Below are 21,816 nucleotides of genomic sequence, written 5' to 3' on the forward strand. Positions count from 1 at the left end.
TCCGTGACCGTCAATTCTCCCTCTGGACTCGCCTCTCCTTGAAACCCGCGGCAGCTGTGTTACCAGCGCAGCCTAGTCAACATTTTCACACCAGCCACTGCCACTGCAAGGATAATAGGCCTAATTTAACTTCGCTGCGGCCAGCCAACATACCTGTGGCTAGAAGCCATCCACTGTAACTGTCGCTTAATTGTTAATTGTCAAGTTTTCATAGATCGACATCGAACACTCTGTATTATGTATTGTTGTATTATGCATGCCAAAAAAAAAACGGATTAGAAAAGAACAACAGTTTAGAAGCGTTTCCACCATTCAATAATCACCAAATCTCTGTACAGGTCTTGGAAAGCTGCCAAACACCGCTGCCAAGTTTAGCAGAAGACATTTTTGACTGCTATTCTGCCATCAAATTCTCATCTCTCACAACTCTTCCAACCCACCCTCTCTTTTCAGGAAAAACGTTATTATCGTTCCTCCATTGCGTAATAGCTGCCGCCATTTGGCATTTACCAATAATATATCCTATTTGATGATAATGTTTTAGAGGATGGAAAGCTAACATGAATAGAACAGAAGCCCGAATGGTATTCTGGACCACAGAAACATTGTGTTACTGAAAAAAGGAACACTAACGATACCCTCCTGAAAACTTATTGATGTCGCGATCAGGATGTGGGTCATGTCATATGGGACCGACGTGATTTCGGGGAAGCCCTGGGCTTTCTGAGAAGGAATACCAGCCCACAGGTCCGTCCAAACGGAGCTCATGTGTTCACTGGGCGTCAGCCTGCTAATGCACGCCAAAAAGCTGCACTATTCATTTATAAGGCGTCTCGTTTGACCCATTTCCCCGAAGTTGGTGGGATTGACGAGCTGCACACTGGCCTAACACCGCTGCTAAATGCGGCCGGTGAGTAACTCTGGCAGGTAATTGCGATAATCTGCTCGGCTAAATGTTTTGCATGCTTCAGAGACATAGCGGGATATGGCTGGCTGCCATTGTACTTTTGAAGACGACACAAGGCCATGGATGTTGTGGTCGGTGCTGACAAGGGCCTTTTAAAATATATGGGTGACCCAGAGAATATTTATTTTGTGATGACAGAAGTGATTAATTAGCGCAACAACCAACACATTTATTGCTGTGGCTGTATTCATCTGTTGCTGACCTGCTAAGGACATAGAAACGATGACTATATCATGTTCAAAATGTAATAATATGTGTTGCGTGTCGATTCACTGACAAATAATGTGTCAAAATATAACATAAAATTCGTGTTGGCTTGCTGTGTACTATGCTGCTTATAATTTAATCGATTGGGAAGTTAAGGCTTATGAGGTGACATGAATCTGCCCTTGTTTGGTGAGACGTTAAAAACAGGTGCAAACATACCACAGCTGATTGTTCTGTAACCTCACGACAATGGAACAGAACTGGGCGTAGCAAAGATGTTAGTGATGTTAGATACTGCTGGAGAAGGACAGCCTATGCTAATGAAAGCAAAACTTACAGTCTCTCCTTTTCTCCTTACCCCGGATTTCAAGGGTCACTAAAGTGCTGGGGCCAGTATATTTCTCATTATACTGGATCCAAATGTTAATAGCAGAATAAGATACGCACTAACTCATGAAGACCTCTCACATCTGTTAGCTATAATTAAAGGTGCCAGTGGGCTTCTCATGACAGTACAAATATTGCATTAATTAAAAGATGCACAAATGAAAAAGTGAGAAAAAAATGAATGGATATAGTATTATCACTGTAATCCTGTGACATGCCTATTTAATTAATTGCAGAAACTGTCTCCTCCGACATATCTGAGAGACCAAAGTAGACTAAGAGACGTTTTGGTGATAGCGCTGTATGCTGCTGACACCTGCTGGTCATGTGATCCATATGCAGCAACATAAAATGATTTATGTGCAGACTCAATGCACTCGAGAATTGCTTCCTGACTCTAAATATGAATTAAAATTATGAATTAAAGTCTTTAAAAAAAATGTTGACTCTTCACTGTTTGTCCTTGACCAGCCAGTGCAGAAATTATTGTGCTCAAGCAGCATGGGAGCATGGACTAGGGCAGTGGTTCCCAAACATTTTCTGCACTGCCCCCTTTTAGTAGCCAAGAATATTTTTCAGCCACCCCCTCCCGACAGACACATAACATTGTTTTCAATTCCACTGCCTTTCTCACAATTTGAGCAATTGATGGTTAAGGGCCTTGCACAGGGATCCAGCAGTGGAAACTTGGCAACAGTGGAGCTTGAACTGGCAACCTACTGATTACTAGTCACATACCTTGACCACTGAACTACATTCATCTTAAATTGTGCATAAATTATTTTGGCCAAAATGAATAATACATTTTTTTGTGAATAATACATTTTTTTGTGTACTAAGCACATTTTTAGTCAGATTTTAATAAATAAGATCTTTATAGTGAGCTTCACATTCAGTCGCATACAGTTAATTTGTGGAGCTGTGTTGGCAAAATATAAAACAGTGTTGATGCAAAAATCTCATCTCTTAGTCCACCTTCCCTGAAAACTGTTTTAGTTCCTTTTTTTTAACGAATGTCATATGACTTGAGAGGCAAAAATATTTACCAAGAGGAATAGATATGAATTAAACGAAACACTAGCTGTATAGTTTTGGAATGGTTTGGAAAATTGAGTGAGTCAGTTATATGGTCTTTAAAAAGGTTTGTTTTGTTAGGTCAGTTTCTACTGCTGAAAGTGATAGTAGTCTGTGTGAAACCTAGATTTCCCACTCATACTACCACCCTAGAACAGTAGATGGTGTTAATGATAACAGCACCACCTTCTCTCTCACACACAGGTCATGAGCTAGGTTCCACAGACCTAGCAATTTGCCAATTGAAGGGACCCTAGCAAGCAGGAAAGCCTTGGAGGGCAAGTTAATGTGAATTTCAGTTGGTCCCTGGACAAATTTGAATTCGTTGGAGTCTCTCCTGGCCCTGGACATGTATTGCCATTTTGCTGTGAATTAAAAGACAGGCTTATATCTGCACTTAGCGTGGTATGACACATCTGGGACAAAATTGGAGTTCTCACAGAGCATATCTACATGTGAAGTCCAAATCTAAAGTTTCTAAACTTTTTAGACCACATTTGAATATTTGAAGTCACTGCTTCTTCTGTTCCACCTGCATCAGTGAAATGCATCTTTGCAGTTTACATGTAAACTTTGAAAAATGTTTATTACTCGCATGTGGAAAAAAATATTTTTCACATGCATTTTCTCAAACATGTGTGAACTGCAACCATGTGAATATCCAAACCTTTTATTCTTTTCACACAGGAAAATGTCAAAAATGTCAAAATTTTAAACACATTTGCAAAATTTATCCCACATGTGTGATTGTGTTTTTCACATGAGAAAGTATGATTTTTTGTAATGTGTTTTCTCCTGGTACCTCGATATTTCAAGTGCTAAATTTATTATTAAGCATCTATGTTAATATTTTGCAGAGACAAAAATGTCGATGCTTCTCTGGGGGTCAGTGCTGGAAGACCACATATCTGTGTCAAATTCACACAGCTCTACCCACACCAGCAGCATGTCAGACTTACATCAAAACTTTCCAGATACGTCAAAACTTTCTGCTTTATTCCATCGATACAGCTCCTCTTCATCACCTGGAAATTGATTTCTGTGAAGCTATTTTGCCAGGTGTCCCAAACCCTGAGGAGAAGGTGCCATAAAAAACCATCAGAGTGGCTTCAAGCAGTTTTCTCATTCCTGTTGTGCTAACTTGGAATTCATTTTCAGATTTTAGAGATATTAATGCATGCAAACACCAGGCAGGAAAGATATAAAAGCAGTATAGGAAAGCCCATTATGCATCTTTTCTATGCAGATTATAGATGCAGCTGGATTTGTATAGATATGTTTGCTTTACAAGTCAAATGAGAGTATTATTATTGAATAAAACTGAATAAACTGCAAAATGATATGAATGCATTTAGTGTAGACCATGTGACACAAGCAGAAGTTTGTTATTGATGATATAAATTTGCCTGAGGAGCAGCTAAATAAACCAAATACACAAAATAATATCTGGCTATGCATTTACATATTCAGATAAGTACAACACGCTATGAAATATGCCTGGGTGTGTTGACAATAATTAAACAAACACTTTCTGGCCTGATAAATAGAAGGCTACTGTATGCCCTGAGTAGTTTCATGAGAACATTTAAAATAATCATGATCCTCACAAGCAACAGGCAGGAGTCAAAACACCAGCAGACATTACCAGTGGGAGTAGTCCATGCTCACAATCTTAAGCCAGGCAACAATATGGTAACTCTTTGTATTGTTGCCATTTCAGAAATGGTACCGGAATTCCGGCTTTGGTACACAATAACAACGACATTTTGTAAACATTTTAAAGGGGACTTATGATGCTTTTCTCTACTATATTTTAGTGTGGTGTGTAGCTTTTTGTGCATGTAAATGGTTTACAAAGTTACAGCCCAAAGCACGCACCAGAATGAGTAATTAGAACACTGAAGCATGTAAATCTATTCTAGCAAACCAAAATAAAATGATGAACATTGAGAATGCGCAAGGTCCCCTTTAAATGCTCACCTCGTTGAAGACGACTTTGCCAGTTAAAATGTGGGGCGTGTCTTTGCTTTAGCGTGACTTGCCGCTAACTCGAAAAGGAGGGAGATATTTGTGCAGTTTGAGTGCCTTTCACGCCTTTCTAGCGCCTTTCACGCCTTTCTAGCGCCTGCGTGGCTGCTGCTAGTCTGCACACAAAACAGCGATGTCAGTGAAGCTACACTTTATGAAATACGATTCGTAGCTAACTGTTAAACAGACGTTTATATAAAAGACCACGCTGGATAGGTAGGAGCGAAGGTGTTGGTACATCTTTCGTAAACATCTCAAGTGAGTATTGGTCTGCTTTTCGTATCCAGCCCGTGCATGCGTGAAAGATTATCGTTAGCTTACTGTCTAGCTAAGCTAGCTAAAAAGTTTGAATGCATTTTTACAGATGCTGTCGAACTGTGGTGTTCATTCCGGCGATAATAGGTAGGTATGTAGATCGCATAATTGTAGTGTTGGACAAATATTGTCTTCAACGTAGTTGCAGATGGGAACACTAGCTAAAACAATTGCCTACTGAAGTGTAACCTACCAGGTAGTTAGCTAACTAACTATATAATTAAGAGCAAAAGTGTTTGCTGAGTTAAAAATAGGTTATGTAGCTAGATATGGTAGCTATATTCCAATGTAGATAGCAAATTCCTGGAAGAAAATACTGTAACTAGCTAGACATTTAGTAGTTATTTATCTAGCAACTGCCTACTATAATAATTGTAATAATTTCAATTTATGTATCTTATTTCACAAACCCAATGATGCATTACATTGGGAAGAAAAAGAAGAAAAAATTAGGAAGAATATAGAGCTGTAAAAAGGAAAGTTTTTAAGGAAGACAAGAACAGTTATAAAGAGATTGTGGCAGAGACTTTGAAAGTTTAGAAGCAACAGCACTGAAGGATCTGCCACCCATGGTTGAGAGTTGCATTTGTGGGACCATACAAAGACCAATGCTAGAGGATCGAAGGATACAGTAGGGACAGTATCAATGAATGAGCTCCATGAGATGGGTAAGAGCAAGACTATGTAGGGCTTTGAAGGTCAGAAGAAGGTTTTTATACTTAATCTGGGAGATAAGGTTTTTAAAAACTTGAGCTGAAATAACACCAACATCGACAATGAAATCTGAGAAATGGGCAAGTAGAGATTTAGTAGCTCTGTGACAAACTTGAAGCTATGGGAGAAATGATACTATGAAGCAAAATGTGCTTAGCTAGCTAGCTAGCTACCATATTTTAATGTGTGCTGGCTCAGATTTCAGAAAGTTTTGATGGCACAAATGCATAGGTTATATTAGCTTGGCATAACATGTAATTTTTCACTGAAATTCAAACAAATGTTTGACATTTGGAAAGTCATTTAGAACTTTTAAACCTCTAGTAGTATTTTTAATGTGGAAGGGTGTTTTGTTTTAAATTGCTCTGTTTTGAATTTGCCAGATCATGTCCTTAATCCGAATGTTTATCAGACTACGAGGGACTGTGCGGTCAGCATCTTGGGCCCAGGGGTTTGTTCTCATGGGAGATAGATGCAAATCAGTCCACTTAGAAGGCAAGAGATGGCAACACACCAAGACTCAAGCAACGCCTTGTAATTGGAAGCTGTTGGATGACTGCTTTGGTATGTCTTAATTTTTCACTTGGACACAGGAGAGTTAAACTACAGGGTCTCAGACCATTGGGTATGGAACTCTTTTGAATGCTTTTTCAAAATGCCTGAAGAGTAAGTGTCTATTAACTACAACTTTGCATTTGAATTAGACTATTGGACACGCTCACACAAGAAACCCTTATTAGAAATCCTCTAGTGAACAACTGACTAAAATGCTCTTGTTTTTGAATACTGTGACACTCTGCAGAGCTCAGCTATGGTGGCCTTGTGATGCAGTTTGACTATGTGTGGCTGAGGGACCACTGCCGCTCCTCTTCCTGCTACAACTCCAAAACGAACCAGCGCAGTTTGGACACAGCCAGCATCGAACTTGACATTCGCCCAACGAAGACGCGGGTGGATGAGGAGAACCTCTTCTTCACATGTAAACCCTTATGTAACTAGAGAATATCACTGAGTACGTTAGTTGACACTCAGTCTGAATGTCACACTCATTTAAGTGCTATTTAGTTACATATTATCTGATACTACAGGAGTCGCAGCACAACTCTAAACTCCCTCTTTGCCCAGACTCATAAACATCCCACTGTTCAGTATGCAGGAGAGATTTGTCATAGTTGTTGCTAGGATAAAAAAGATAAATCTTCTTGGTCTGAACCTTTTATATGTAACACTAAGAGGATCACTAGAAAATGCCAAAGGGTCTGCCTTGAGAAGGGAACTTTGACTCTGCATCTAAGCAGAGCTGTCTGTCTCTTTACTGAGCAACAATAAGGGATTATAGGAAAGGCGGAACTTTGGCTGCTCAGTCAGTGAGTCATTTAGAGTCAAACTGTCCACATTTTAACACAGTAGCGTATAATTATAGTGAGAGCGATTATATAGTAACTGCTGTCAATTGATAAGATCAACTGTCTAGTACAAGGCATCTGTTCCTTTGACCCACAGCTGTGTTGGGAGAATGGATATTGTGGTTGGTGTCACTCAGTCTCTTACTCAATGCATTTAGACTTCCAAGGTGATGACATGAATGCTAAAAATAAAATAATCAGCTACTGGAACACCATTTGGCTTATTTCAAGGGGTCACAGAAAGTGCCAAACTAGCCACATCTCTGTGCTTGGTTTACCTTTAAAGCCAGCTTTGTTCAAACACATGTTTAATGTGACTTCTTCAGTAAGCTCTCTAAGGTTTGGTTAATGACGCACCCATTGCCCAATTGCTGGCTGTGCTTTTGGAAGCTAATACATGTGATTTTAGGTCAGATCAAAGAACATTTACATTACTGCTCTTAGCTGAGTTTGTTACTGTTTTCTTTTCAAGTGCTTGTTACTTATTTCATTGGTTGAACCAGGTGGAGCATAGAAACTAATATGGAGTGCAGGAGTAATCTAGCACTAAAGCCAAGAACCCTCATTCTCTCCTCTGCATTGCTGCTCCCAGGGCCTGATGGGCACGTAACCCGCTACAGCTTGGCCTGGCTGGTAGCGAACAGTTATGAGAGCCAGAAATGGAGAGCCATGATGCAGTCACGCATCCTGTGGAACTCTGAGATCTACAGCGGCGCCAAGGTCCCTTCAGCCAGCTGGGATAAATTCATGAGCTGTGACGAGGAGCTGAAGACGTTTCTGAGCAACTTCTTGTTGTATGGCATTGCATTTGTAGAGGATGTGCCAGCCACAATAGATGCCACTGAGATGGTGACCCAAAGAGTCAGCCTCATCAGGTAAGAGCACTTGCTGGGCTTTTGAAACAGTCAAGGAACTAAAACTCAAGAGGAGGCAGTTATCTCACTGTCTATGTTGTTGTAGAGTATATTATTAATTTAGCTGGCATTAGATTTTGAACATTATTATTCATGTAATGAGAAATATCTCTATATATATTATTTAGATATTTGAGAAAATTGTCTGTAAAGCCGTACATACCAGGTACTACATATCCATCCATTGTGATCTTCAGATATGATGAACATGAACAGTCTACTTTAGTTGACACCCCTGAGCATTCAATGATGGCAGTACTTGCATCTGACATTCTACAATTCAGGCTACATTGGCGTAGCATGCAATTCATGAATTGCTCCTTGCACATTATAGTAAAAAATACCACAATCCTCAATATTAGATTCATAATACAACATCCATTATAATGAATAGTTTTGAATTCTGGCCCATACCTACAATGGGAGGAAATAAGTTAGATCAGCTGTATGGATCGTGTTGTTTTATGACTCTCGAACTTGATCAACCTTTGCAGTGTTCTGAATGCTTGAACTCCTTGAATTTCATTTATTGCACTTAAGACCTTTTGAAACAGAGTTCAGTGATTCCTTCTTGTTTATGACTTGTAATCTGGTACAGTGCTGATATATTGTAACCAGGGAAAGTTAAAGTAGGCACTGAACAACTAGATGCAGCACAACACTACAGCTTGGCTGTATTTGCTAACTGATATATGTGTGAACTACAATTGAATGTTTCTTGGACTTTGTCTTAGAAATAGTTAAAATAATTTTAGCAGTGGCTGTGCGGCCTGAAAATGTGTAAAGTGTAGAGGCGTGTAGAAGTGATTGACACATTGTTCATGATAACAGATGGGCTCCAGTGTTTAATTGTATGTCTGTAAATTTAGATGTATGTTCCAAAAAAAATTATTTGCCAAAGAATAGGAACAAGGTCGTTACACAATTGGGCATAATTTGAGAGGTTTCTATTCCTGTTTGTTTGTTTTATTTGTTCTTTTAAATCGAGTAGCTTGTAAATACTTAAAATTGTTTTAGCAACTGAGGAGTGGAGTAGCATTGATTTTAAACATTGGATTTTCTTTACATACATTTTGACGTTTGATTTTCTTTATATACATTTTGATTGTGGTGTGTTATGTTTACTTCATGAAGTTGTGTAGCTGTTCCTTGTCAGTTGCATGATGAAGTGATAATGACTCCTGAATATACATGGGGTTCAGAATGTTAATTTAGGACCACTTTCTCTGTCAATTAGGAAGTCAATGCCTCCACTTCTGAAAGTCAAGTTTATGGCCAGGAGCTCTGTTATCAAAATCATAGACTTCTAGAAATTAATACATAAAAGGTTTATTGGGATGGTAGTCCAATCTCAGAGGGAGCCACTTCCCCCACCAAGCATTTGGTTAGATCAGTATCAAAGATCCTTCTCTCAAGAGCCTTGTCACGGGGACTTGTAACAGGACCAAAGTTCTAGAAAAACATCTATAAAAACTGTTGGGCAATAGCCAGTTTAGCTTAAACTTTAAGTTTCACCGCAACTAAGTGGGAGACCTTATCAGTAGCCCTTAACAGTATCACTTTTAAAATCCAGTGGTTTACTTAGTACAGAACGTGCATGTATTAATATTTTATCTACTCTTGCTGTTTAACTCTGAGCACAGCTGCTTGTGCAGCATATTTAACAGGTTGTAGGACTTTCCCCCCAGAAGGCAGTATGCTTGCTACTTCAACCTCTTTAAGAACACTTAAAGATGTACACGTGATGTACATCCAAAAGAAAAAAACTTCCTTCTGTCTAATTTTTTATTCTCTTTGGCTTTCCTCTGAAGAATGACTAACTAGGAGAGTCACTGCTCTCTTGGGTTAGTCATCTTGTGGTATAGGAGAGGTTACGTGCATGTGATCCAAATTGCTGTTTATGGCACAGGTTGCATACTATCATTCTCTCCCAGATGTTCATTTTGATGAATATTTATGTGCTGAGCCAGCAACGTCAATTGCAAAGCCACAGTGGAAGATGCATTAGATTGTACATTTTACCCGAGCATTGAATGCGTTGCATTTTATTACTTAAATACTCATTAACAAGCTTGAAAGCAGTTATTACATGTGTGTACGACCCAGATTTTTTTCTTTTGAGACTTGTCACTACAGCTCCATCAGAATGGAATGAAGAAGACAATATAACTAAAACATGTTAAATTAAATTTCGGACAAAAAAAAAAGTTATACCTAAGGAGAATTGTGGCTTATACCATTAACATTGCCTTGTGATTACATTTGTACCAATCACCTAGTCTGACATCTTGTTTACTGGTCACCTAAACTCAAATCTGAAGTTTTGAGCTTGCAGTTTTGTGTTTATGCTCCAATCAAAAGTGCTTTTTTGTTTCCAGAGAAACCATATACGGGCGCATGTGGGATTTCACCTCTGATTTCTCTCGTGGAGACACAGCCTACACAAAGCTGGCCCTAGACTGCCACACAGACACTGCTTACTTCCAGGAGCCTTCTGGGTGCGTAGCCAGACAATCCTTCAGTCACTGTTTTGCTCTCCTAAGTTCTCAGGTCCAGCTCATGCTGTGGGCTTTGGTTCTCACAATTTGGCAGAGTGTCAACAACTCTCTCCCTGTTCACCCACTGAAAGCACTGGAGTACCAAAAAAAACAACAAACCATTGTATAATCTTTGACATCAGTTGTGCTTTAGTTCTTTTGCTGTACACATACATGCAGTGACCTTGTTTTATTAGGCTCTTAGCAGTATGTTCTGCTCTTGCCCTAAGGGCAGTGATATTCTGAACCAGTCACATCTCCATTAAATATCCTTATTTTTGCCAGCTGTCCAAGTAGAATAAAGCAGTCCCCAAAGGAGTGGATCAGTCCCAGCACATATGCTCTTATAATAGTGACGCGCACATCTACACTGAAATGGCTACTTGGTTTAAATGTAATGTAATAAACTATTAAAGCATGGCTATCCAAATGAGATTCCCTCTTGAGTCTGGGTTTTCCCAGGGACATTTTCCTTGCAACTCTTGCAACTAGCTTGCTCATTAGGGATCTTGGATGTCTGTGTGTGTGTAAAGCTGCTTTGTGACAAGTCTATTTGACTTGACATTCTTCTTTCCAGTCAGCTTAAGTGTGTTTTGACAGATGAAAGAACATTATGTTATGCAAATGGGTGGCCAAAGGAATAATGCTGTAATTTAGAACATATAAAGTGGTCTTTGCAGCCCTATAATTATGACTCCTTTCTAGTATTTTAGTTTTTAAATATTTTATAAATACTAATATTTCACAAGTACCAATACTGATCTTAATAGCAATTTTTAACTTCAGTGTACACCACATTTGGTTAGACTATTTCTAAGACACATGCCCTAGTATTAGATGTTGGTTAGGTTTCCTTGTTTGTAGTTCATTAATGGACTCTGGAAATGTTGTGTTGGATTGAAATTAAGATCTGTGGAGCATGCAGTCTTTGCTGAGGACCAAGGAGCACCAAATCATTAGCTTCCTATTTGTAGAGTTATGTCAGCTCCAGGGACCCCCAACTATGGTTTTAAGACCCAGGCTTATTACTTGGCTAAAAATCTTATATGATTCAGTAACCAATATGAATTGTTTGGTAACCACATGAAAACTAATATGAAATGTATGTAGTTGCATATCTGTATCTCCTTGGCGTCCAAGGGTTTAAATGCTCCAGACCCTTGAGGAGACGAGATTTGTTACATTTCAGCCTGACCCATAAACTCTGCAGGTCCACAGATCTCAGAGCCGAGCTGGAGATGCCTGTTGTATTGACAGATGGCTTGATTGGTGCTTGTTCTGTTTTTCTTCCCATTCCTTTCCATTACCCACAATCCTTCTGGCTTCTGCTGCTGACTGTATGGCAGAATCCAGATATTTCACTGTCTGAGGCATGAGGGCACAGGCGGAAGGACTCTGTTGGTGGACGGATTCTATGCGGCTGATAAACTGCTCCAGCAGTCGCCCGAAAACTTTAAAGTTCTCTCACATATCCCCATCAAGCATGAGTATATAGAGACCTTTGCCAGCCACCGCAACCACATGATTGGCATAGGTCCTGTTCTCAGTGTCTACCCTTGGAACAATGAGATCTACATGATACGGTAAGAGAGAACTAACTGTCTAATGAGGGACACATTTTGGTAGCAGTACATCTATTCATGTGTCCTTCATACATCAGTCTGTTTATTATGAAATGTTTAGCTGCATTATCTTCAGTCGGAAAGCAAGGTGTTTATATCTGTCAGTTAAAAAAAACCATTGAACTCAAAACTTCAACTGAAAACCTGTAATGTATATTCCTTGCATAGTGAGTCCAAAGCTCTCTTCTACTTTGGCTCTGAAGCATAGTAGTGGTTTTAGTGTGGGTTTTGCTTCCTCTGTGTTGTGTAGGTACAACAACTATGACCGTGCTGTGATAACCAGAGTCCCTCACAACATGGTGCAGTGCTGGTACAAGGCCCACAGGCAGCTCACTGCTGAACTGAGGAAACCTGAGAATGAACTGTGGGTCAAACTCAAACCAGGCAAGGTAAGTGCGAGTGATGATTATATCGGTTACACTAAAGACTTGTTCCATGCTCTTTTACCAGGAGACAGACATCCTAATGTGACCATGAAATTAAGGTTTTAAGATGACAAGATGTTGAAGGCCACTCTTTTGTTCTGTCTGTCAAGGTCCTCTTCATTGATAACTGGCGTGTGCTGCATGGTAGGGAGTCCTTCACAGGGCTTCGACAGCTCTGTGGCTGTTACCTGAGCCGTGACGACATGCTCAACAAGGCCCGCATCCTGGGCCTTCAGGCTTGATGCACCAGGCACCAAAAGACAAGCCCTCACCAGTAAAATAAATAACCCAGAACTGTAAAAATGCAGAAAGTATAAGTATAGCACAGCCTGACGTTTCATGCATTTCAGTCAAAGAATAAGAACCTTTGAGGAATTATCCTGCTAGACTCCAAAGAAGGAAGCTTTTTTTTTTTTTTTTTTTTTTTTTTTTTCCCCCACAGTGAAACAGAAGAAAATGTAGGGATAGAAAAAATACTGAAAACACCTTATTAAAAAATGAAGTAAAGGAACCTTAATTCCAAAACAGTCCACACACATGAAATTTTTATTTACTTTTGGTTAACTCGGCTGTAACAAAAGCAATGAAAAATGGTGGGTTTATGGTGTTCTCTTCAGAAACCAAAATTCACTTGCTCTGCCCACACAATTTTCTTAATTTTCTGCATGTCTTCAGAGCCTTTGTTCAAGCCGTTTTACATCTTAGTTTGTTCGTCAGTTGTCATAGTGGTGATACTATGAACATTCAGGGAGGCAGAGATTAATCTACAGGGCTCCTTTCCACACCTCTGCCCTCTGTTTAAAAGAAAAAAGAGAAATAAATCTAGCCATCCTGCTGCACACCTGCTGTGTGAACAGGCACTTTCCATAAGCACTTACCACTCATGTTCAGATGAAATGTAGCACAACTGAGCTTCAAATGCTAATCTGCCTCTGGAGATGTGGATGTAAGATGTTAGTTCATCTTGAAAACAAGTCAGCAAGTAAGTGATGACTATTGACATGGTCAGTTAAGTGACTGACAGTCTCCTTTAAGCCCTTTTAGCTACCTCGCTACAATGTTTTGCTTTGTTTTTTGGGGCTGTAGTTATAATTCACTTCAAGACAACTGGAATTGCTCTGCAGTTAATAAAATAAACCTTGTTTTGACTTAAGTAGGTGTAGTAGGTGAAAAAAAGCCATGTGCAAATTAAGCTTGCATGGGAATACTAGCTATAATCCTTGATTGTCTGACCTAATGCACATTCTACATGTTTTTTTTTCTGTGCTCTCACTCAAGATCTAGAAATAATTTAATAAAAATCAAAACTATTTTCTGGCCTGCTACACAACAGCACTGATTTGTTTATATACTGTAAAGGCTGACTGTGTACAAGACTATCTATTGTTGGTGTATTAGTTGGAAAAGGATTCAGTCATACGTTTGGTGTGGTTGAATTTTTCAAAGTTCAAGGACATCAGAAGTTACACAGGTTGTTAGATTCAGCATTACCCTTTACAGTGTGGAACCATCACATTTAACTTTAATGTATTTGAACTATTCATCATGTAGTTGTACTTTTTAGGAACTGCAAACTATCAGTACCTAATCAAAATCATTCAGTTCAGAATTGAGCATAAAGAAAATCAAGATGCCTACTGTGCAACCTAGTTATTTACAGGGAAGAGCCATATCTTCAGTGGTCTAGGTTATACACACCTCTTGCTGATATTGAGTTAGCGCATGGTACGCATATCTGCTGTGTGTATATCCATAATCAGAATAAGGATTCATTCTTATTATAGACAGTATGCCCAAAGAACACTCAAAAGTGCTCCTTTTGGGAATTTGTAGCTGATGCACAGGGTTTTGTTGTACTTTTAAATGCAAAGTGTTTACATTTGTTCATTTACCACAATACCAGGGTGGTTGTTGATTTAAATACATTAGTCAAGGGCCAAGGGGTGGTCCTAATAGCCACAACAGCACAGTCCTAGCAGTACTAAAACAACTTTACCTCATGTTGAAACCATAACTAACATTGTTCTGAGAAAAATATAAAAAAGCAAAACACTCACAAAGCAAATCACTACATGTAAACACTTGTTAATGAAAAGCATTTATAGAGTTTTGCATTTTACTGGTTGGGGAGGCTTAACAGGTCGATTAGTATATAATAAATTATATTTGCTTACAACCAGCACTGAATAAAGCAAGTGTTCATAGCCACCCTAGATCAACTCTAAATCAGGCTTGTTTAACAATTGCAAAATTGTGGTTGTCTCCATAGAAATGTAAGCGTGTTGCATGGCCAAAACAAGAAACTTAACTGCACAATAAAGTGACTTGATTTTGTACCTTAGTTGTGATGATCAGTGTTTTGTAGAAACAACAGGTATTAAAACCCCAAATTTCAGTTTTTTTGTTAATGAATCTATGAACTAACAGTTTTGCATTAGTTTGTTTTCCCCTCTGTCATCATCTTTATGCTACATTGTGTATTTAAGTTTAATCTTGGAATGATTGTATACTCAAAGGGCCTTAATTACCCTTACAAATAAACGTGTTTCAAGAATGTGTTATCTGTGCCTCACTTCTATTGATTCAAGTTGTCTTGCCACAAATACAAACCAGAAAGATTTGCCTGCTTGTCTCTAGGGTGGCCACTTGGCTGCTTGAGTGTGATGCCCAGTGGAAATGACACAAGTCCGCTTCAGGTTGGGTCGCAAAACATTTGAGTGCCAGTGCTCCAAGTGAAAAACAAAAATTAAGATTTTTCCAATGGAGAAAAATTAATTTATAAATAATTCCACTAACAAATTTTGAAATTTCTGGTTTGGTGCCTAATATTCAACTAGAAATTCCTGGGAAACAGGCTACTGGTTTAATTTTGGAGGAAGACATGGAGAGCAATCACAACTAAATACATTTTCTTTACTTATGAATTAACTAGCTAACAAGCCCAATCGACTCATTTTATAGCTAGAAAAGTATTAGCACTTAAACCAGTTTCAGAGTAAACTATTTTTTATTGTTGACTTTGTAAATTAGAAGCCATGGTCATGAGACCACATGAGAAAAACAGCAGTAATCATACTACAGACAATGCATTTGCTTGTATGGTGTGTGTCAGGTGTCCATGTTCAGAGTGACTTTACAGAAGTGTTTTGAAGTCTATCAAACATAATCCCCTGCACACATGGCAGCAGAAGTTAGTCAACATATAAACTGAGCATCTAGTTGGATTTTTGTTGTTTTCAGTGATAGCAAATTCATAACCAACCAAACACTGCATCAGACAGGGAATGTATGTTTTTTAGAAGTGATGTTAACTGTATGTATGTTATTGCCACAGCCTTTCCCCAAATAGATCTCTTCTGGGGGTGCCAATAAAAATCTAATAAATTAAGGCAACCTTTTATTGATTCCAGATCTGAGATTTATTCATTTAAATGAAGCAGTACATCTGCTGTGTATAAATTATTGTCTTTCGTATTGATGCCATCAAACGTAGGCTCTTTGCATAACCTAAATATTGCTGAAAACACTTCATGAAAACATATGTGATGCATAATTACGTTTAAATTTTCACCATGCTATAAATAGCTGCAATTTTGTTTTTGTTTTTTTTTATAATTTCACAGGCGTCTAGGGCATCTAAACGTTAAAGAAAAAATCGAACCTCATATTTTATCGAAGACTGCAATAGCATTTTAGGCAAGGTTAGGCAGCAAACCTAATCTACTTTGTCGATTGTGTCGCAGCAATTGCACAGAGTAAAACAACTGTACGATGCGATCCATCTAGTGGTTGTAAAAGGCATAGCTCTACCGTCCAGGCAGTTATGTAGCAGGAACTGCCTCTGCCTGACATTCAGGGAAGATGGCGACCAGAGTCCTTCAGAGTCTGGGAAATGGCTTGAACCAGGCAAAAATCGGGGTGCGGGCGAAACAACAGTTGACAGTAACCATCAGGTTAGACCGCTGTTTAAACTGGGAAAAGTCAAGGGATATGGCCAAGTTTCGCTTGATTTGCGTTTCGCACTTTACCCTTTTGTTGACGCTCCAGTACAGCGAATCCCAAGAAAGCAAGTCGTGCACTCCTCTTTTAGGCTAGCGCGCTAGGATATTAGCACTTCAGCTGTGTTTGAATGATGCTTAGCCGTTGGATAATTTTTTTCAGAAAAATTTAGATCACTCGGGATTAGATTTGTAATATCTTCCATGCGAAATGCCTCTCACGAGAAACATTTAACATTGCATCAAACTTTATAGGGACTACTATTTTGCAGGAAGTTTGACCAGCTGCAGATCCGAGGGCATAAATAGAGAACACTTGCCACTAACTATCCGATTGAGTTGCGGCTCAAGGTCGTTGAAAACAGTGCTGTAACACGATAAGTCACTCCACTGGAATGTCTATTCAGAATTCATTAGCAGAAGAATGTAAAGGGTGTTTAGAAGACATATCCAGTAATGTCCTAGCTAGCTGCTGCCAGGGTTAAAAAGGTATTGTTGAAGTGTGTGTAGCTCTGAAAAAGCCTACCTGTCTTCAGTCTCATCTGAATGTTAAATTAACAGAAAATGTCAACATTTGCTAATTGGCTTTTTTAATCAATTACTTCTCTGGTCAGGAGTCTGTGTGCATCCTCAAACAGAAATCGTGAGGACAGCTGGTTCAAGTCTCTCTTTGTCCGAAAAGTTGACCCCAGAAAAGATGCTCATTCTCACCTCCTGGCAAAGAAAGAAGACAACAACCTCTACAAAATTCAGTGTATGTGCCTGACTCAGCACACACTCCTGAACGACAGAGTTCTCAAGCCTAAGATACACTGCTGAAATTGCACAATCGGAAGGCTTCATTAAAAAGGCATTATATGGAGATGCATTCCTTTAGTCAGTCTGTTACGGTCCATAACATGCCTTTCTTTTACAGTTCACAATGTCAAGCCAGAGTGCCTTGATGATTATAACAAACTTTGGTAAGAACATCCATACTGAAGTAATGCTGTCTAGTGTTGAATGTGTGCCAAATTTGGCATTTATGCCTACATTTGCAATCACCAGTTGTTGTTTTTTTTTGTGTGTTTTTGTTTTTGCAATTTTTTCGTGTTAAACACCTTTACACTTTTAATCTGATTGTATTCATTCGACATTTTCTTTATAAAAGAATCTGAACCAACTTTACCAAATGCATTAGCTCATTCATAATCAAACATTATTTATTATTCAGCTGTTGGATAATATTTAGGAAATTTCAGATGTGAAATAAGGAAAGAGTAAAATTTGAGATTTCTGTTTATAAGAACTATATCATCACTGGAATGCATCGTATTCATATATCTCTGGAATATTATTGTTAAAAAGTTGTTATATAGACTTTTATACAGTGGCCACAAAGCAACATTCATACATGGTATATTGTACACTACATTCAAGCACCATAATACTAATTATTACTCCTGCGATCACAGTGAAGATGTCTTGCCATCTATCCACGCTGACCCTGACTACCCATGTGAACTGGTGGGCACTTGGAACACGTGGTATGGGGAGCAAGACCAAGCAGGTGGGCAGATACCAAAAGCATCAGACAAAACCATACAGGACCTTTCATGAAACCACACCGATGACTTTTCTCTCAGCTGTTCTGTTGCACCTAACTCTACCTGTCGTTTTGCAAATACAATAGGATTAATCAAGTCTGCCTATTAGTCCAATGCTGCTTCATTTTAATTTCAGTCAACAAAGAAGAAACACTATGGTTATCATAACCTTGTCCATAACTTGTGTGCTTGTCTTCCATTCCTAGTGCACCTGTGGCGATACAGAGGAGGTTATCCTGCCCTGACTGAAGTCATGAACAAACTCAGGAAGAACAAGGTGCGTAGATGAAGAAAGGGTTCTGGATACATGCTAGTGAGTACTCTGACCTTTGTGTGGGGGGAAAAAGCAAAGATTATACCCCAAGGAAGAACATGTCAAATCTGACATGATACTCAAGGTGGTATACTTAGACTCCTGTTGTACCTGCCTTTAAGAAATAGATTCTAGAAATTCTCAGCAGCAAGTACCATTCAGATTAGTCAGTGAGAGTCTGAGAAATCCATTATTTGTTCACATGAAAACATTAAAAAAAACAAACAAACCCATCTTAAATACTACAGAATCCATAATTCTGTGATTTTCTAAGGGACATTCTAAGTGGAATGCAAAAGGACCAAGATGGTTAGCGTGTCGATGTGTGTGTAACCAGGCGTTTATGGAGTACAGAGAAAAGCGTGGCAGGATGCTGCTGTCCCGCAGGAACCAGCTGCTTCTGGAGTTCAGCTTCTGGAATGAGCCTGTTCCCAGACCAGGACCCAGCATATATGAGCTCAGATCCTACCAGCTCAGGGTACGGAAAAATGAGTCAGATTCCGGATCATTTTCCTTTCATATATGACGTCATATCACACACTTTATGTGAAAGTTTGTCCTGTTTTAATTTATAGGGATAAAGCTTAATGTTTTGGGTACAAATGCAACATAATTTGTACATTTAAATAAAAGTTTTTTTTCTTCTAGCCTGGAACCATGATTGAGTGGGGGAATTACTGGTAAGAGGTTCATTATAGAAATATAAAATTATAACTTTGCAGTAGAGTAAATGTTCCATTAATGTTTAAGGAATATCATGAAGTGTGTATGGTGTTTACCATTCTCAACTGCTTTTATCATTGCCTCTACAGATTGTAGTTGCTGAATTTTGAGAATGGATGGTAACACTTCTTGCAAATGTAAATTATCCATTTATTTAAAGGGGAGAATGTAAACAACCATGCCAATGTGATCTCCCATTTTCTGCCTGCATTAATTCTTGATGCAAGTTGTTGCTTGCTGAAATGTGATTTTTATAATCTGTCAATTTATACTGACATTTTACAATCATGAGTTCTGCATGGACATTTGAAATGTTTTAAATGCAATTAAAAAATATTGGAACCCTATAAAAATTCATTAAATATGGTGATTGTAGAGGAAATGTTATGGCATACCCCATTTAGGGTAAGTGTCAATCAAGAAAGATGTGGCATAAAATTTAATGTAGCAAGTTGTCTGCTAGCAACATAGAAGTTCATTATGATCATTTAAACGGCATCCTATCTGATATGCTAATGTTAGTGATTGTGACTGATTTGCACAGGGCTCGGGCCATTGAGCTCAGGCAGCAGAACAACGAGGCTGTTGGAGGCTTCTTCTCTCAGATCGGCAGCTTGTACATGGTACATCACCTCTGGGGTGAGTGGACTTTCCATGTATCCCAGGTGGCAGGAACTTAATGGTGAATTCGTAATTGATTTAACCTTTTGCCATTGGAATCTGCCAGCTTACAAAGACCTGCAGTCGAGAGAGGAAACGAGGAATGCGGCATGGCACCATGAGGGCTGGGATGAAGTCGTCTACTACACAGGTGAGTATGGGCGTGCAGCATACAGGAAGGGCAGTTGCTTTCCCCAGTTAGCGGTTGTCTTTTGGAATCTGAATGTGCATTTATTTATTTGTTTGTTTGTTTGTTTGTTTGTTTGTTTGTTTGTTGTCTGATGCCACCAGTTCCTCTGATTCAACACATGGAGTCCAGAATAATGATTCCGATGAAGACTTCACCTCTGAAGTAGCTTTTGCTGATGACCCCAACAGAAACCCCAAAGTGAACTTGATTATACGAAACTCCAAATGCATGTCGATCAGATTTTGCACTGCCATGGATTTCTGCTTGGTTTTGAAAGAAGTGTCTTTCTTTTTTTCTCTTTAGGTCATAGTGCCCCCCCCCCCCCCCCCCCAAAGTTCAAGGCTCATATTTGTATTGACATTTGATTGACTCTCTCCTGTCTGTCAACAAATGTCAAGAACAACAAGAATATTACTACTTTGAATCACTAGTAGAGCTTTCTATCTAAATGCTGCAACAAAGGGTTTCATGCCAGTACTCCTAAATCAGAATTCTGTCACAATACTGACACCTTCATAGCGAGACCTCTCATCAGAGTGAGACCTGTCTTCACCTTTGCCCCCTCATTGCAGCAACTTTTTCATTTAAAAAAAAAAACAAACCCATGTTCCCATCAAAACTCAACTCAAATGAGGATGTTTAAGTTCAGGTTACTGTAGACATGGTTGCTGCTGTCTTTTGATTTGTGCATTTCAAATATATTCCAGAATGTTGCTCATTTATCCACAAAGTATAATTGTTTTCTTGATGCAGATTTGGCACTGATCAACTTGCATGCCATTTATCATCCTGATTTGGGGCCTTGTCGTAGTATTGCTTTTGACCTCTGCAATATTTAATGTAGTTCAGTTTCATGATGGTAACAGATTTGTTAACTGAAACTGAAACCACATGGATAGCTGTAATTAGCATGTGTGTATGGTTATTCGTATTATTGGTTTTGCAGTCTCAGTTCATTGAAAAAAACAATGGGTTAGGAGAATTATTGGACTATTTTCACTAATCATTTAGTTAAACTGGTCATTTTAGGTGAATACAAAACGTGATTTAAATGGTGGGTGGCAGAAAAAAAATTGAATTTATTTGTATTTGACCTCTATCAAATCAAACATAACCTTTAACCTTTCTTGTCTTTGATTTGCAACTGAATATTCGATCTTGTTGATTGTCATTTACATTCATCTTGTAATGTGGAATGTGTTGAATTTATTCCAGTGATAGGCCTCTCAAAATTGATTACATGATCAAGCTTGTCCTTGAATGAATATTCTCCATTAAAAACTTGTAAAACTCATCTTAACACCTTGGAAAGCACTCTTAAGTGGCGAAACTTGCGATTTTTAGGTCAGCACAGCCAAACTGATATTTTGGTTCAATTTTGAAGTTTCCTATTGTTTTGTGTGGTTTTTATGCTTTGAAAAGATTAGATGTACATACTGAATTAAATTTATGATTGAACTACACCTTCACAAAGCATGCAGTTATTGAACGACTCTGCTCATGAGAAATGGCTTGGGTATTGAAAGGATAATTGTTTTTCTTCAAAAAGAGACTTTTTAAAGGAATTGAGCAGATGATGTGTGGGCATTCAGTGTAGGATCTGGAATTAAAACAATGTCAATGTTTCAGATTTGTCATGGAAAAATAGTCTTTTTTTTTGTTGCTGATATTATGTTTATGACATTGGTGACGTTCATTTGCTATAAATTAATTTCAAGTATATGAGAGAATGCAGCAAATACTCAGCCAT

At 38.7% G+C, this 21,816-nt stretch overlaps 2 protein-coding genes across 5 annotated transcripts; both read left to right on the forward strand.

The window, feature by feature from the left end:
* The first annotated feature begins 4,714 nt into the window (after positions 1–4,714).
* On the forward strand, positions 4,715–15,150 carry tmlhe (trimethyllysine hydroxylase, epsilon). Of its 4 annotated transcripts, none has more exons than XM_035527708.2 (9): positions 4,715–4,921; positions 5,028–5,069; positions 6,076–6,256; positions 6,495–6,671; positions 7,691–7,973; positions 10,391–10,510; positions 11,896–12,132; positions 12,422–12,560; positions 12,707–15,150. In XM_035527708.2, the coding sequence occupies exons 3-9, from the start codon at positions 6,079–6,081 to the stop codon at positions 12,836–12,838; spliced, it is 1,266 nt and encodes a 421-aa protein (XP_035383601.1). In that variant the 5' UTR covers positions 4,715–4,921; positions 5,028–5,069; positions 6,076–6,078; the 3' UTR covers positions 12,839–15,150. The 4 variants fall into 4 exon arrangements, with proteins under 4 accessions (XP_035383601.1, XP_026855875.2, XP_026855874.2 ...); XM_027000073.3 differs by having other exon boundaries at positions 4,716–4,921; positions 5,028–5,065; XM_027000074.3 differs by lacking the exon at positions 5,028–5,069.
* Positions 15,151–16,411: 1,261 nt separating this feature from the next.
* LOC113571304 (protein NipSnap homolog 2-like) lies at positions 16,412–21,529 on the forward strand. The gene is made up of 10 exons (XM_027000167.3): positions 16,412–16,549; positions 17,209–17,348; positions 17,511–17,556; positions 18,049–18,143; positions 18,387–18,457; positions 18,831–18,971; positions 19,142–19,173; positions 19,761–19,855; positions 19,944–20,027; positions 20,168–21,529. Exons 1-10 carry the CDS (start codon positions 16,458–16,460, stop codon positions 20,230–20,232), a joined length of 861 nt encoding a protein of 286 aa, XP_026855968.1. The 5' UTR covers positions 16,412–16,457; the 3' UTR covers positions 20,233–21,529.
* The last annotated feature ends 287 nt before the right edge of the window (positions 21,530–21,816 follow it).

The sequence above is a fragment of the Electrophorus electricus genome, chromosome 8 (genome assembly GCF_041902795.1).
Source record: "Electrophorus electricus isolate QZ-2024a chromosome 8, ASM4190279v1, whole genome shotgun sequence".
NCBI classification, from domain to species: domain Eukaryota; kingdom Metazoa; phylum Chordata; class Actinopteri; order Gymnotiformes; family Gymnotidae; genus Electrophorus; species Electrophorus electricus.

Coding starts and splice junctions, on each gene's coding strand:
- LOC113571304 (XM_027000167.3), top strand. CDS start 16,458: ATGGCGACCAGAGTCCTTCAGAGTCTGGGAAATGGCTTGAACCAGGCA. Junction 18,144..18,386: donor TGGGGAGCAAGACCAAGCAG/GTGGGCAGATAC, acceptor TTCCATTCCTAG/TGCACCTGTGGCGATACAGA. Junction 18,458..18,830: donor ACAAACTCAGGAAGAACAAG/GTGCGTAGATGA, acceptor GTGTGTAACCAG/GCGTTTATGGAGTACAGAGA.
- tmlhe (XM_035527708.2), top strand. CDS start 6,079: ATGTCCTTAATCCGAATGTTTATCAGACTACGAGGGACTGTGCGGTCA. Junction 7,974..10,390: donor CAAAGAGTCAGCCTCATCAG/GTAAGAGCACTT, acceptor TTTTGTTTCCAG/AGAAACCATATACGGGCGCA. Junction 10,511..11,895: donor TACTTCCAGGAGCCTTCTGG/GTGCGTAGCCAG, acceptor ACTGTATGGCAG/AATCCAGATATTTCACTGTC.